The 14,810-nt window shown below is 45.4% G+C and overlaps 1 protein-coding gene across 47 annotated transcripts in view; it reads right to left on the bottom strand.

Moving 5' to 3' along the window:
- Nucleotides 1–14,810, bottom strand: part of LIMCH1 (LIM and calponin homology domains 1) — a 222,385-nt gene that overhangs the window by 114,799 nt on the left and 92,776 nt on the right. For 45 of the 47 annotated variants that reach the window (XM_083459670.1, XM_083459681.1, XM_083459715.1 and 42 more), the window contains one exon: nt 9,879–9,948. In XM_083459670.1, the coding sequence (XP_083315796.1) occupies nt 9,879–9,948 (70 nt within the window). Of the gene's footprint in view, nt 1–144; nt 571–9,878; nt 9,949–14,810 lie in introns of those variants that run through there. The other 2 variants (XM_083459702.1, XM_083459711.1) reach the window with 1 other exon arrangement.

Raw genomic sequence — 14,810 nt, 5'->3', positions numbered from 1 at the left:
AGCTCAAGACTTTCAGAAAGAAAGGATCCCACTATTAGGTATGTTTTTATTTCCAACCCAAAGAGAAATAATCAAAGAAAGCTTTTTCCTGAATACTTCTGCCCTTTTCATGCAATCGCCCCTAAGTACGAACACACAACTTACAGCTCAACCGAGGAACGAAGAAAAATCCCTCTCTTAAGGCTGCTCGTCTCTCCAAGAGCCATAATTCAAATGGAAACAGGATGGGGAAATGGAATGGACAATAAATCTGTGAGATGAGTCCAGAGAAGTCCGATATAAAATGAGCAGGCACACGTACAAAACAGAAACTCATTTGGGAATGGGATGTGCTTTAACCCCTTCCCTTCCAGAAAGCTCTGCTCCAACTACAGCTGTCCAAGCATTCTTCCAGCACCCAGGGTCCTGACCGCAGTTTTGGCTTTCGAGTCCAATTTTGAGAGGTTAGCTCTGGGGTCAGGCCATAGGAAATAACCGGTTAGCTATGACAAGAGTCTACACCGCAGAAGCCACAGCCAACTGTTGCAACACAGTGGTAGAGATGTTTCGACATTCCATCTTCACTCTCGGTCTGCAAAAGTGCTGGGGGGGATATCAATGTGCACAGAATACCATGATTGTCTCTTACGTGGTTTTTAGGAGGAGGCTAGGAGAGTCCTCTTATGCCCTTCCTTGCACAACTGCCCTGGAAGCAGGCTGGCAGCATCCTGAATCTTGAGTTATCTGATGGGAGGCAGTGATGGCCACTGTTAAGTTGTGGGTGAACATATCAGACGACACAGCGATTCTTCAAACAGCTCTTGTTTATTCATAGGCCAGAACAGAACTGAACTGAAGGGTTCAGTCAGCCTGCTTATACAGAGCTCCAGGACAACGTAACTGTAACAACTTTCTGTAACTATCCAATCACTGAACGTCACTTTCGATCCCTTATTTGCATATGTGGACCTGAACTATCTACAGTATCCCCCTGCTGGCCCAGGGTGAGAACTTCAGTACATAACAGCCACAAACATGGATGTCTTTAAAACAGACAAATATGCAAAACGGGCAAATCAATGAATGAGAGGACTATCCAAGTCTCCTAGCCATGACGGCTATGCTCTGCCTCCGAAGTCAGGAGCAGTAATGTTGCTTGGAAACCACAGGAAGCCAAAGGGCTCTTGGGCTCAAATCTGCCTTGTGGGTTTGCCACAGGCATCTGGCTGACTACTGTGAAAACAGGGATGTTAATTTAGATGGGCCATTGGCCTGATCCAGCAAACGCTTCTTGTGTCCTTACGTTCCCGCACTCCACATTAACCCCCTACAACTGCCTCATGGAATGAATTCTGGGAGGCCAAACAATCGCTTCCATAGGGACTTGGAGACAGCACTCCCATGATGATGATGATGATGATGATAATTTTATTTATATCCCGCCCTCCCCAGCCGAAGCTGGGCTCAGAGCAGCTAACAACAGTAAAAATAACACAGTTTACATAACATCACAATCAATTAATTGAAATACATTCTAAAATCAATTCAATTCTAGAGTCAAATTAATGGCAACCATTGGGCTAAAGTTCTAGGAGGATTACAGAATGAGGGGGTCAGGCTGTGCCTTGGCCAAAGGCCTGGTGGAACAGCTCTGTCTTGCAGGCCCTGTGGAAAGATGTCAAGTCCCGCAGGGCCCTAGTCTCATGTGACAGAGCGTTCCACTAGATCGGGGCCACAGCCAAAAAAGCCCTGGCTCTGGTTGAGGCCAGCCTAACCTCCCTGTGGCCCAGGATCTCCAAGATGTTTTTATTTGAAGACCGTAAGGTCCTCTGTGGGGCATACCAGGAGAGGCGGTCCCGTAGGTACGAGGGTCCTAGGCTGTATAGGGCTTTAAAGGTTAAAACCAGCACCTTAAACCTGATCCTGTACTCTATCGGGAGTCAGTGCAGCTGGTATAGCACCGGGTGAGTGTGATCCCTCTCCATTTATCAGGGACAACAGGGCTAGCATCCAGCTGCCCTCCCAACTTGGCACAGCACAACCTGTTCTTTCCCCTGTGAAATCCCGCTCTTTTGCCCTGTACCCAGAACCCCAGAATTTGGCATGAACATACTCTAGGCCCCAGTAGCCGAATTATACCAAGTTTCATTAAGAATGGAAAAGGAAGAGAGAACGACAAAATGGAGAAAGCAGAATATGGAAAATAAAAAGAGCTCTTTAGCTCAGACCTACGTATGCTGATGCAGGTGGCGCTGTGGGTTAAACCACAGAGCCTAGGACTTGCCGATCAGAAGGTCAGCGGTTTGAATCCCCGCGACGGGGTGAGCTCCCGTTGCTCGGTCCCTGCTTCTGCCAACCTAGCAGTTCGAAAGCACATCAAAGTGCAAGTAGATAAATAGGTACCGCACCGATGGGAAGGTAAACGGCGTTTCCGTGTGCTGCTCTGGTTCGCCAGAAGTGGCTTAGTCATGCTGGCCAATAAAGCGAGATGAGCGCCACAACCCCAGAGTCGGCCACGACTAGACCTAATGGTCAGGGGTCCCTTTACCTTACTTATGCTGACCAAGTAATTTACAGACAGGTGTGTAGTCTCCTTGTGAGTAACACAGCATAGGTGGCCAGTTGCTGGGTTTCTGTTTATTGATGAGGAAAAACAGATGCTGAGCTGACGAAGGTAAGGATCACATCCCCCTGTTTTAAATGCTTACTACCCACATTGGGTTGAGTGACAGCCGACACGCTTCTTAAGCCAATCAGAGCACAGATCATGTTTGCCAGGTAACCCGTGTGGCACCTTTCCAAGCATTGGGGGGAGGGTGCACACTACCTGTGGGAAGGGAAAGATGACTATTGCCAGTGGACATTGCCACCCAGATTTCTCAACCTTCCAGCCTACAATATCCTGTGCTTGTGGATTTAAGAGCTTGGTTAGAGTACATGTCTACCTCACTCAGGCTACACAGAGAACCAGAAAGAAGGGCTCCCAGCCCCCGAAGCAGTAACAGTAAAAGTAAAAGTAACAGTAACAGTAACAGTAACAGTAGGAAGTGTGGAGTGAAAACAGAAACCGTTGCCCTGACAAACTGAAGAAATCCACTTTGAGGATGTTTAACAGTTAAAGAAAAACCAAAGAAATCATTATTTCTTTGCAAAACAATGGATATTCCAAATGCAGCTAAAATAAATCTGCTTTATGCCAGCATGGCTCCCTTTTAAAAACAGAAAACAAAATCCCTGATGATTTGCCAGCACCTACACCCATGCAAATTCTTCACATTTTTTTATTATTTTTCTTTGTCATGCAAATGTCTTCCACTGTGAAATACAAACAGAGCTCTCGCTTTTCTCACAGAAAAATTCCACTTATTTTTGGAACGAGAGTTTAACCAATTTAACTGCATTTATTTAACATTTGACACGCAAACACACGGAGTCTGCAAGTATCTTCGGCTCGCTGCGTCCAAAGCCAGACCCCGCAGCCCTTTCTGCTCCAAGTGACACTTGCAAGCTGAGACAGGGCAGGTGGCCTTAAGATAAAAGGGTCTTCTCAGCAGTGGCCCCTTTCAGATGGAATGTCTTCCCCATCGAGGCTCAGGTGGCACCTCCTTCATGACCTGTTTTATTCTCACATGCTATTCTTTTTTATTATCACAAACCTGATGCCTTTATTATTACCAGGTCTTCACGTGGCTGCTTTATTCTGGAGTTGTTAGGTTTGTACTCCTTGCTACTTGGCATACGACCTTCTAGTCCCATCGCTCTTTCGGAATTAGGGCTTTAGGTTTGGGTAGCTTCACTGGTTAGCGCATGGTGCTGATAATGCCAAGGTTGCAGGTTCGATCCCCATATAGGAGAGCTGCATATTCCCGCATTGCAGGAGGTTGGACTGGATGATTCTGAGGGTTTCTTCCAGTTCTACAATTCTATGATTCTATGATTTACAGAACTGTATCCTTACTGATTTTGTTGTTTTACATTGTTTTTAACTGTGGGTGACACCCGATATTGTTTTATTGCTGCACGGAATTGCATTTTTGTTGATTTGGCTATTTTGAGTTTTTGAAATACACACACACACACACACACACACACACACACACAGTCGTACCTTGGAAGTTGAATAGAATCTGTTCCGGAAGTCTGTTCAACTTTCAAAACATTCAGAAACCAAAGTGCGGCTTCCAATTGGCTGCAAGAAGCTCCTGCAGCCAATCAGAAGCCACGCTTTGGTTTCCAAACGTTTTGGAAATCGAACGGACTGCAGCCAATCGGAAGCCACGGAAGCCCTGTTGGACGTTCAGCTTCCAAAAGAATGTTCGAAAACCAGAACAGTCACTTCTGGGTTTCGATCGTTTGGGAGGTTTGTTCAGGAGCCAAGGCGTTTGAGATCCAAGGTATGACTGTATATATAGTTCACATGTTTGTTTATTATTAAGAATAATATTATTAAGAATCCATCAGTTAAGCAGAGGCCCCATGATGGGCTACATAATATAAAAACACCCCCCCCCAAAAAAAAAACATAAAATCACAATGAAACATAAAAAAGCAGCAGCAAATCATTGAGGCAGTAGAAGGTGTGGCTCAATTTTTTTAAAAAAATCACTTCACCTCAACACTTGAAAATGTAGGACACTTTTTCCATGGTTGCCTCTAGACCAGAGAAAGGAAACCTGTTGCCCTGTATTGGTTGTTGGACTCCAGCGCCCATCATCCCTGACCACTAGCCATGCTGCCTGGGGCAACCATGGGAAAAGTGTCCCACATTTCACTGCTCCTTGAACTACATTTGGCAACGACACCATGAGCATGGCCTCCAGAGCTGATCTGAAGTTCAAGGAGGTCACTATTCAGAACAGACCCAACAAAGTCAATGGACTTGCACAACTATTTCATGGGGTCTATATGGAGTGTGACTAATGCTGCCCTATATTTCTTGTTCAGCGCCTGGAGAATGACAATTATTGGACAACTGACAGAGCTTTAAAAACAGTAATATATATATTAGAACAAGACTCCAAAAGACAGGCAGTTCTCACTCCTATAACATGGTTTCTACCAAGTTCCTGTAGATTCCCAAGCCAAAATAAACTTCCTAAGAAAATAATCTAATAAGCATCCAGTTTTCCAGGAAGCTGTTCTTTATTATCCATTTTGCTACAGTTCTCTTTCTTGTAGGGTTGCAGTCATTTACGAAAGGTTTGAGCGTTTTTATAGAGAACTTTCTTTCCCTGACTTCTATACACAAACTCTTTCTAAAGCATGTCTGCAAGCCAATATTGCTCTCTTCATTAGGGTTGAAACCAAGAGCCAAAAAGAGCCTTGAGCCAGAGTGCAGTTATAGTTTGGCCGCTCGGTTTCGCCTTCCCCAATTTCCTACTATTATTTCTGACTCCTTTTTCACACACCCTCTGAGGCAAATGTCTGAAATTCCCATAGGGATAGCGGTAAGGAACTGAAGTAATGCTACAAACCCCACTCAACCCCAGTCAAACAAAAGATAAGCCCAAAATAAGTTCATTCTTTTTCTCTCTCACAGTGACACTATTCAGAGACAGGAAGGAAATTTGAGGAGAAAAAGAGAGCGCCTTCCTACAGAAATGCTGCCTCGAGACTTCAAAGCTACGATAGCCATTTGCCCCCTGAGTGACACATCATGTCTATACATTCGCTTAAAAAAAATAAAGCATCTCCTGAAATTCTGTACCATGGGGAACACGCAAGGCGATGGATTCTCTGTATACAGTGGTACCTCGGATTAAGTACTTAATTCGTTCCGGAGGTCCGTTCTTAACCTGAAACTGTTCTTAACCTGAAGCACCACTTTAGCTAATGGGGCCTCCCGCTGCCGCCGCACTGCCAGAGCACAATTTCTGTTCTCATCCTGAAGCAAAGTTCTTAACCAGAGGTACTATTTCTGGGCTAGCGGAGTCTGTAACCTGAAGCGTCTGTAACCTGAAGCGTATGTAACCCGAGGTACCACTGTACTGTGAACTACCAGCAGCCGCTCAAAACAAAACAGGACACATATCAGTCCTTTATACATTGACAGGAACAAGCAGATCCAACAGCCAATAAATAACTAGCACAGAATCACAGAACTGGAGAGTTGGAATTAATTATTATTATTATTATTATTATTATTATTATTATTATTATTATTATTACCCCGCCCATCTAGCTGGGTCCCCCCAGCCACTCTGGGCGGCTTCCAATAAAACACTAAAATACAATAACCTATTAAACATTAAAAGCTTCCCTAAACAGGGCTGCCTTTAGATGTCTTCTAAAAGTTTGGTAGTTATTTTTCTCTTTGACATCTGGTGGGAGGGCGTTCCACAGGGCGGGCGCCACTACCGAGAAGGCCCTCTGCCTGGTTCCCTGTAACTTGGCTTCTCGCAGTGAGGGAACCGCCAGAAGGCCCTCGGCACTGTACCTCAGTGTCCGGGCAGAATGATGGAGGTGGAGACACTCCTTCAGGTATACGGGACCAAGGCCGTTTAGGGCTTTAGAGGTCAGGACCAACATTTTGAATTGTGCTCAGAAACATACTGGGAGCCAATGTCGGTCTTTCAAGACCGGTGTTATGTGGTCTCGGTGGCTGCTCCCAGTCACCAGTCTAGCTGCTGCATTCTGGATTAATTGTAGTTTTCGGGTCACCTTCAAAGGTAGCCCCACATGGAGCGCATTGCAGTAGTCCAAGCGGGAGATAACCAAAGCATGCAACACTCTTGCAAGACAGTCCGCGGGCAGGTAGGGTCTCAGCCTGCATACCAGATGGAGCTGATAAACTGCTGCCCTGGACACAGAATTGACCTGTGCTTCCATGGACAACTGTGAGTCCAGAATGACTCCCAGGCTGTGCACCTGGTCCTTCAGGGGCACAGTTACCCCATTCAGGACCAGGGAGTCTTCTAGTTCAACCCTCTGCAATGCAAGAATCTCAGCTAAAGCATCCATGACAGATGTCCATCCAACCTCTGCTTTAAGACTTCCAGTGAAGGAGAGTCCACTACCTTCCAAGGGAGACATTTCCATTCTTCAACAGCTCTTACTGTCAGAAAGATCTTAAAAACATATTGCATATGCATGCACTTAAAGCTCTTGTAATAACTATCACCATTTGTAAGCATTCTGCACTATTCATAGCTGCTGGTTCTTTAAAAGCTTTGCACAAAGAGCAAATTATGGGATCCATTTCCCCATTCCCACCCAAATGGTGCAATGAACCACATTTAAAAACTCCTTTAAGAAACAGTGCAAGACTGAGAATAAATTGTCATGTATTCATGAACTGTATGACAAGCGTGCACTGCTGGCTACAGATTTGTGCTTTTTCAAGCAAGTTTTCAGAAAGCTTCCAGAACAGACATCCAGATTTCAGCAAAGCCAATGTCTAGAGTTTAGAAAAAATCAACCCACTTTTGGGAGTCAAAAAACACTGGCTTTCCAGAGGCCCTTTCCACTCCATTTCCACATAGTGAGTCATGCATATTCCTTTCCAGTATGTTCACCCTAGTGATTATAGACTGCTACATCAAGCCAATTGCAGATTACATAATAAACAAGATCTCATGCTAGATAAAGAAAGAAGTGTCCCACAGGTGCATCAAACCACTAGCATAGAGAGAGAGAGACACATCTGCAAGTATACAGTTTGGATTATTTATTTCCCTAGACACACTGCATAGAATACTTGGAGCAAAGGAAGATTCTACAGTTAGAATTTCTACTCAGTTGATATTCTTAATACGCCAATAGCAGATGGGAAGCTTGATCTCTTCCCCTCAGGAATCTTCTTCTTCTTCTTCTTTGGTGATCACTCATAGCCAAGTAAGATGGTCTTCCATGAACACAGTCTTAACAGTGAGTGCATGACTGTGGAGACCAGTTCTGGATCCACACATCCTTCCACAGTGGAGACATAGGTTTCCAGGTAGGAGTTGATCAGGGTGAGAGTTTGCCAAACGTGTCTTCCTCTTAGCTTGTTTCTCCTTTCATCCTAAGTTCGTGCTTCTTCAAAGTCCATAACACCTTTGGTAAAGGCTGTTCTCCAATTGGAGCGCTCACAGGCCCATGTTTCCCAGTTATCAGTGTTTATACAACATTTGTTGACATTTGCCTCAAGAGCCTTATTAAACCACTTTTGCTGTCCATCGGTATTTCGCTTTCCATTCTTGAGTTGGGAATAGAGTAGTTGCTTTGGAAGAAGATAATCAGGCATCTGAACAACATCCAAAGCCTTAAGCCCCAACGTGATAGGATGGTTGCATACCCGTATGTCTGCTACAAAGCTTCAGGAAGGAACAATATACAGTAGACACACCTCAAATTTTCCGCTGCCAATTGCATCTGTTTTCTCCAACTGTTCACTCAACCACGTTTCTCTCGGCCAGGCTCCATGGGGCAAAGTAAGAGAGATATGGTTGATGGGGAGACGTGATTGGCGAGGAGGAGGACAACAGTTTCGAGGGTGGAAAGAGGGTTCAGTTTCATGTTCCTGCTACAAAATCTGCATTCCAAGACCTGTGTCATGCCACCACTGTGTCTGTCTCGGAACACAGATCCTTACAACTTCATCCATCTCCCTTGATATCCTCCTTAAGCAAAATGGATGGCTGTTCCTTCATGTCTCATGCCCACTCTCAACTTTACGTTCTATCAACATATCATCCCAGATGCCTTTCATGCTGTGCTGCTCTGTGTCTGCTTCCCAACCCTAAATTTATCCTGTTGAAATGACATCATATTCGCCATTGCAATGCTACTGTATCAGGCAGAGCAAAAATGTGCAAACCTTGATAGGCATCTACTATTCTCTCTATAGCCCTGTTCAGGCATCCCTGTCTGACACTTGGAGTACACCTCCTGACCCCAGATGATTGCTACCAGGTAGGCGAAAACCAAATGGCAGGTGCCAATTTGCCGAGTGGAAAAAATTCCTACCTAGCCCCAACAACATGGCGACCGACAACTGCCATAGCAAGATCAAATCAGAGCAATGCATTAGAAGGAGGGTGGGTAGGTAGTGTGATCCAATGACGAGGGAACCATCTGGTTGCGCCATGATTAAATGGCCTGTGGCCACTCCCACCCTGCTGGCTGATTGGCTGCAGCTGTCCCTCAACACAGGTGATGCGGCTGGCCATGACATAGGGATGAGGTGGTGGACCTCCACCCCCACGCCGGAAAACTAATGAGGCACGGCCACCTGTGCACAACATCGCCCACCGATACAGAGGTGAGCAGATTTGGAGTACACCTCCTGACCTCAGGAAATGATTTCTGCCAATGATTTCCGACTCCCTGCCCCATGCATTTGCTGTATGTGTGAATGGAGTGTACCTGAACAGGGCTCTAACTGGGAAAGGTTGTTCCACTGCCTTTGTTTTTTAAAAAAAATCAGTAGAACCACCACATTATTCTTCAGTAAATGGTCAATAATTTAAACAAACAATAGGTCAAGATACAGTTTCCTAAATCAGCAAAAAAAGAATAATAATTATGTAACATATAAAGAAGAATAAAGCCTCTGCTAAATTTAGCTCTAAGACACAGTTTTCTTAGAAGTGACTTTTACTGAAGATGCAGAAGGAATCAGGGTGCACTCAAAATAAAAACGGGACCCTGGGTGCAGTGCATTCAAAAAGTCCAAAGCAGTCATATATATATTTTTTAAATACTCTGTGATTTAAAACGTTCAGATCCTAATCGGAATGCATCCGATTCATAAATAGCAATGTGAATCATCCGAGATTCATAAATAGCAATGTGAATTTTCACTACCGCTGCACACATTTAATAAGGCTGGTGTGCTTGCATTACTCTGGAGAAAACGGCCACCACAACACCAGGATGTAAACAAGACAACCAAAATGTCTCAGCCACAAGATACTTACCAGTCCTGCAATGGGAGTTGGCAGTCTGTTGATCTTTTTGACCAAACCAGGCTTTATGGAATTCAGCAACCTGTCACGAGAAAGGAGTGTGTCAGATGAAGGATCAGTCAGAAGACTCAACTTGCAAACTGCTTTCTCCCGGTCGGTGAGAACGCTTAACGCAGCATAGACAGCAGGGAAACCTTGAGACTATTAACTTGGGACAAAAATTACGTAAGCCTGCAAGCGCTATTGTTTTAAGTTCAGATCGGTATCTCCAGGTCTGTCAAGAGCTTCAAGCTGCAGTGCGTACTTAAGTGGAGGCCTGAGGAATTTGAGGCATGGATTCAACCTGTACACAACTGGCTGGCTCTGGTCAAAGAAGGGAAATGCAGCGAGACTGGCCACACTTGATCTGATTTATACCAGCAGGCCAGAAGGTCATGTGATTCCCTGACCCCTATAAAATAGGGAGCAACCAGGAGTCCTTGATCTTCCCACTACAGACTGCCTTCACCTCACTCACTCCCTGCCTGCCTTTCCCTTGCCTCACCCTCAATTCAACTTTTAAAAGGAACTGAAGGGACATAGGCGCAAGAAAAAAGAGTGAGGAAGGGATACCAGTGCTGATTTTCTAGAAAAAATGAGGTGCCAGAACTTACCGTGAACAAACTCCCTCATTCTTTTTCAATTGAAGCCAGCATGCTCAAGTCATTGAAAACCTCCACTGTCACATATGTGATGTCAATGTGACATCAAAGCACTGTGGGACCTGCAACAAGGGTGTATGTGTGGATTTGATCATCACTGCATGTGGTTCAACGGCTGTGTGGGGGAGAGGAACCACTGGCTTTTGCTCAACGTCATGATATCTGCCATCCTAGGCCTTCTCCTAATCCTACTCATTGCTTTCTGCATTGATGTGTTCTTCCTTAATCCCATGAGGCTGCGCACAGACCAGCACTTTGAAGGCCTGAAGAACCCGACGGATATGTGGTTTCTCCTCCCATTGAGACACAAGGACCTGCCATTTTGGGGCGATGGTGCCCATCTGAGTTCCGGCTGAAAAAAAGGCCCTGATGGAAACCATGTAGCAGGACTGGTGAACCTGTAGCCCCTCAAATGTTGTTGGACTACAAGTCCCATCACCCCTACCCTTGCTGACTGGGGCTGATGGAAATCTCACAACAACTGAAGGATCACAGGTTCCCCATTCCAGATCTGCATGTTCCCTTCATAACAAACTGGAACAGTTGATGCATGCCACAATGTGTAGCGCTGGGTCCGACGGTGGATTATGAATTCTCTCCCCACAGAATTCATGGCACAGTGGTGGACACTGCCAAAGGTTGCAATGCCTGCATGGAGAGAATTCATCCCACAGAGATCATTTCTGGATTTTTCCACAGGTGACATTTGGATGAGACATCTGATCAACGTTCTGGTCACCTCCCAACTGGGACTACTCTTGAAGGCTGCTCAGGAGCTGAACTCAATTGAAGCAGAATATGGCTGCCAGAATATTAGCCCTAAGATGCTTGGTACCCATATATCTAGAAGAGCACATCTCACTGTACTAGCCTGCCAGTGCCTTAAAAGACGCATTTATACGCCTGAGCCTTTTAGGAGTTTCAGCCTTGGTTGCTTAACCCGCTCAGCAGTTGACTGCTTTCAGCTGCCTTAATCTGATTATCATTACATTTTTTTTTAAAAAAAAGTTAGATTGTTGCTATATGGTTGTATTGTTTGTTGCACCCCGCCTTGGTTTTGCCATGGATGAAGGGCTATAAATATTTTAAATAAATAAAGGGGAGAAACGACAAGGATGTGTGGCCAAGAAATTGACAAGGAATGAGGAGGCAAAAGAATGGGAAGGATGAAGGGGGGGGGGAATCGGGTGTGTCTCTAAAAATGGAGATGGAATGAAATGGCCATTGTTAAAAAGATTTCAAAGCTTAAGTTCTCAGAGAGAGAGAGAGAGAGACCGCGGGCTTAATATCCCTTTGAGCCAAATTCCCAAGATCAGAGGGTCATTTTTCAGTCTATGGAAGGTTTAGGTTTGTCTAGCAGCTAGCTCCTACCACAGAAATAAATTTCTAAATCCTGAGCCCCTGATTCCACTGTTGGTTTTTCCCCACTCATTTATCAGTTGCAGGAGGGGGGGGAGGTGTTTCTGATGCTCAGCCACTCCACATCAGATCTTAGTTTCCCTTACCTTTAAAATATCGAGTCCCAACACCTTTATCTAAGTCACTGATGGGAGGTATGAGTAGGGAAATATCAAGCATAATAATAATAGTAATCATTCGGGATTTGGATGTGATGAAGACCTTCAGGGTTATTTTCCTTCCATTCCCAGCACCTAACCATCATGGCTCACAACTGGAGTGAGCAGGATAACAGGAATGTGAGAATGTGTGATCTGCAGATCAATCAGCTGCTAACACTGCAAGTGATGTGTGTGGAAGATCACTTAGATCCAGGGCTTTTTCCCCCCCAGCTGGAACTCAATGGACCGCTGTTCCGGCACCTCTCAAGTGGGCGCCATTGCCATTATAACAGAACAAGGGAGGCGTTCATGGTGAGGCGTTCAAGGGAGGCATTCACCTCTTTTTTCTAGAAAAATAGCACTGCTTAGGTCCCTTAATTTCCCAGTAGTGATGTATGGAAGTGAGAGCTGGACCATCAAGAAGGCTGATCGCCGAAGAATGGATGCTTTTGAATTATGGTGCTGGAGGAGAACCTTGAGAGTCCCATGGACTGCAAGAAGATCAAACCTATCCATTCTGAAGGAAATCAGCCCTGAGTGCTCACTGGAAGGACAGATCCTGAACCTGAGGCTCCAATACTTTGGCCACCTCATGAGAAGAGAAGACTCCCTGGAAAAGACCCTGGTGTTGGGAAAGATGGAGGGCACAAGGAGAAGGGGACGACAGAGGGCGAGATGGTTGGACAGTGTTCTCAAAGCTACCAGCATGAGTTTGACCAAACTGCGGGAGGCAGTGGAAGACAGGAGTGTCTGGCATGCTCTGGTCCATGGGGTCACAAAGAGTCGGACACGACTAAACAACAAGATCCCTTAAAACACTGAAAGGGAAAGATTTCACAGTAGCTTCCAAAATAATAAAGCTTACCAGGGCCTGAAGAGTCTGGGTAATTTCCCAGATCTATGTGAGTTAAAAACCAAATGGCTTGGGTCTACTCAAGCTTAACATTTGCAGACAATTTGCATGTAATGTCTGTGTGGCACACCCATGCGCCAGATGTAGGAAAGAGAAGACCAGTGTGCGGGTCCCCTCATTACATATAACTTTTATGCACATATTTTAATTGAATTGGGCCAGGGATATTATAGTTTGGGAGACTCAAGTGGGGATTCCCACGCCCCATGTTGATTAACACACCCATTATGCAAACCATGAGAACTGACATCTTCCCAGTTTCATGCTATCAGCTGACAGCTGCAATGAGCACACCTACTATAATTTTGTACACATGGGACTATGTACTCTGCACTAGAAGTATTAACCCAATGGTTCCAAAAGCTGCGCATGAAGAAAAAGGTGGTTACTTCTGCAACCTGTTTAAAACGAGAAAACACTGTGCATTGTGATTCTGGTTTTGATCAAGATGGGGAGGGGCAATGGGATTAGACAAAATCGTGGAGAATAAGGCTACTAGTTCTGTGTGTTGGACTAGCACATGAGTGGGCAAACTAAGGCCCGGCGGCCGGATACGGCCTAAGCGCCTTCTAAATCTGGCCAGTGTACAGTCCAAGAATCAGTGTGTTTTTACATGAGTAGAATGTGTCATTTTATTTTAAAGGCATCTCTGGGTTATTTGTGGGGCCTGCCTGGTGTTTTTACATGAGCAGAATGTGTGCTTTTACTTAAAATGCATCTCTGGGTTTTTTGTGGGGCATAGGAATTCGTTCATATATATATATTTTTCCAAAATATAGTCCGGGCCCCCCACAAAGTCTGAGGGACAGTGGACCAGCCCCCTGCTGAAAAAGTTTGCTGACCCCTGTAGCATCTGGGAAACTGGGATTCAAATGCCCTCTCAGCCATGAAGCTCCTGGGCTGAACTTGGGCCAGCCACTGTCGATCTCAGCCTAACCTACTTCACAGGTTTGTCCTGAGGATAAAAAAGGAGAGAGGGAGAGCCATGTACACCACCTCAAGCTCCTTGAAGGGAAGGCGTGACATACTTGTGCTAATAAAGAAGAGTATGATGGCTATGCATAAGCAGGAGGATTTGATTGCGCTCATGTCCTAAGTAGAATAATAAAACCATAGAATTGTACAGTTGCAAGGGACCACATCTAGTCCAACCCCCTGCAATGCTGGATTCTTTTTGCCTGACGTGGGGTTCGAACCCACAACCTTGAGAGTCTCATGCTCTGCTGACTGAGCTATTCTGCAGGCTTTGCCTAGGCATCTGGCTACTGTGGAAAATAGGGTGCTGGGTTTTAGTCTAAACTAGCAGGTCTTTTTCTTATGTACCCTGTGCTATTTTTCTAAAATATATTGTGATGGGATGTCGAGCTACTTGTGCGTAAAATCCTAGTCCCTCAGAGTTTGACTAAGTCCGCAAACCTCTGTGTGTAATGGAGCCCCTTAAGCATGGCTCCATCAGTCGCTGGCAGATTCCGACAGTGGTTGCTTCCGGAATCTCTTCCAACATAAAAGCTCCTTGACGGAAACGCGTCTCCTGGACTCACGGCGCGACAGTTTCCGGCACGGAATGGGTGTCCCTATAGGAGGTCCTGAAACCTCCCCACTACCTTCGCTGGAAGTGTCTCTGAGCCATCCCTCCCGCTCACTTTCCCTCGGAGCTCCTTCTCTCCCCCTGCTGGTTCCCTCTTCAGCTGCTGAGTCTCTCCCAACCTCTGTGAGCCCTTCCACCTCCTGTCCCTCCGATGGCAGTTCCCTGACATATATATTTAGGGGC

Source organism: Podarcis liolepis (assembly GCF_965112155.1).
Source record: "Podarcis liolepis genome assembly, chromosome: 9".
NCBI lineage: Eukaryota > Metazoa > Chordata > Lepidosauria > Squamata > Lacertidae > Podarcis > Podarcis liolepis.
Note: the sequence above shows the minus strand (reverse complement) of the source record. Positions and strands in the feature narration are given on the sequence as shown.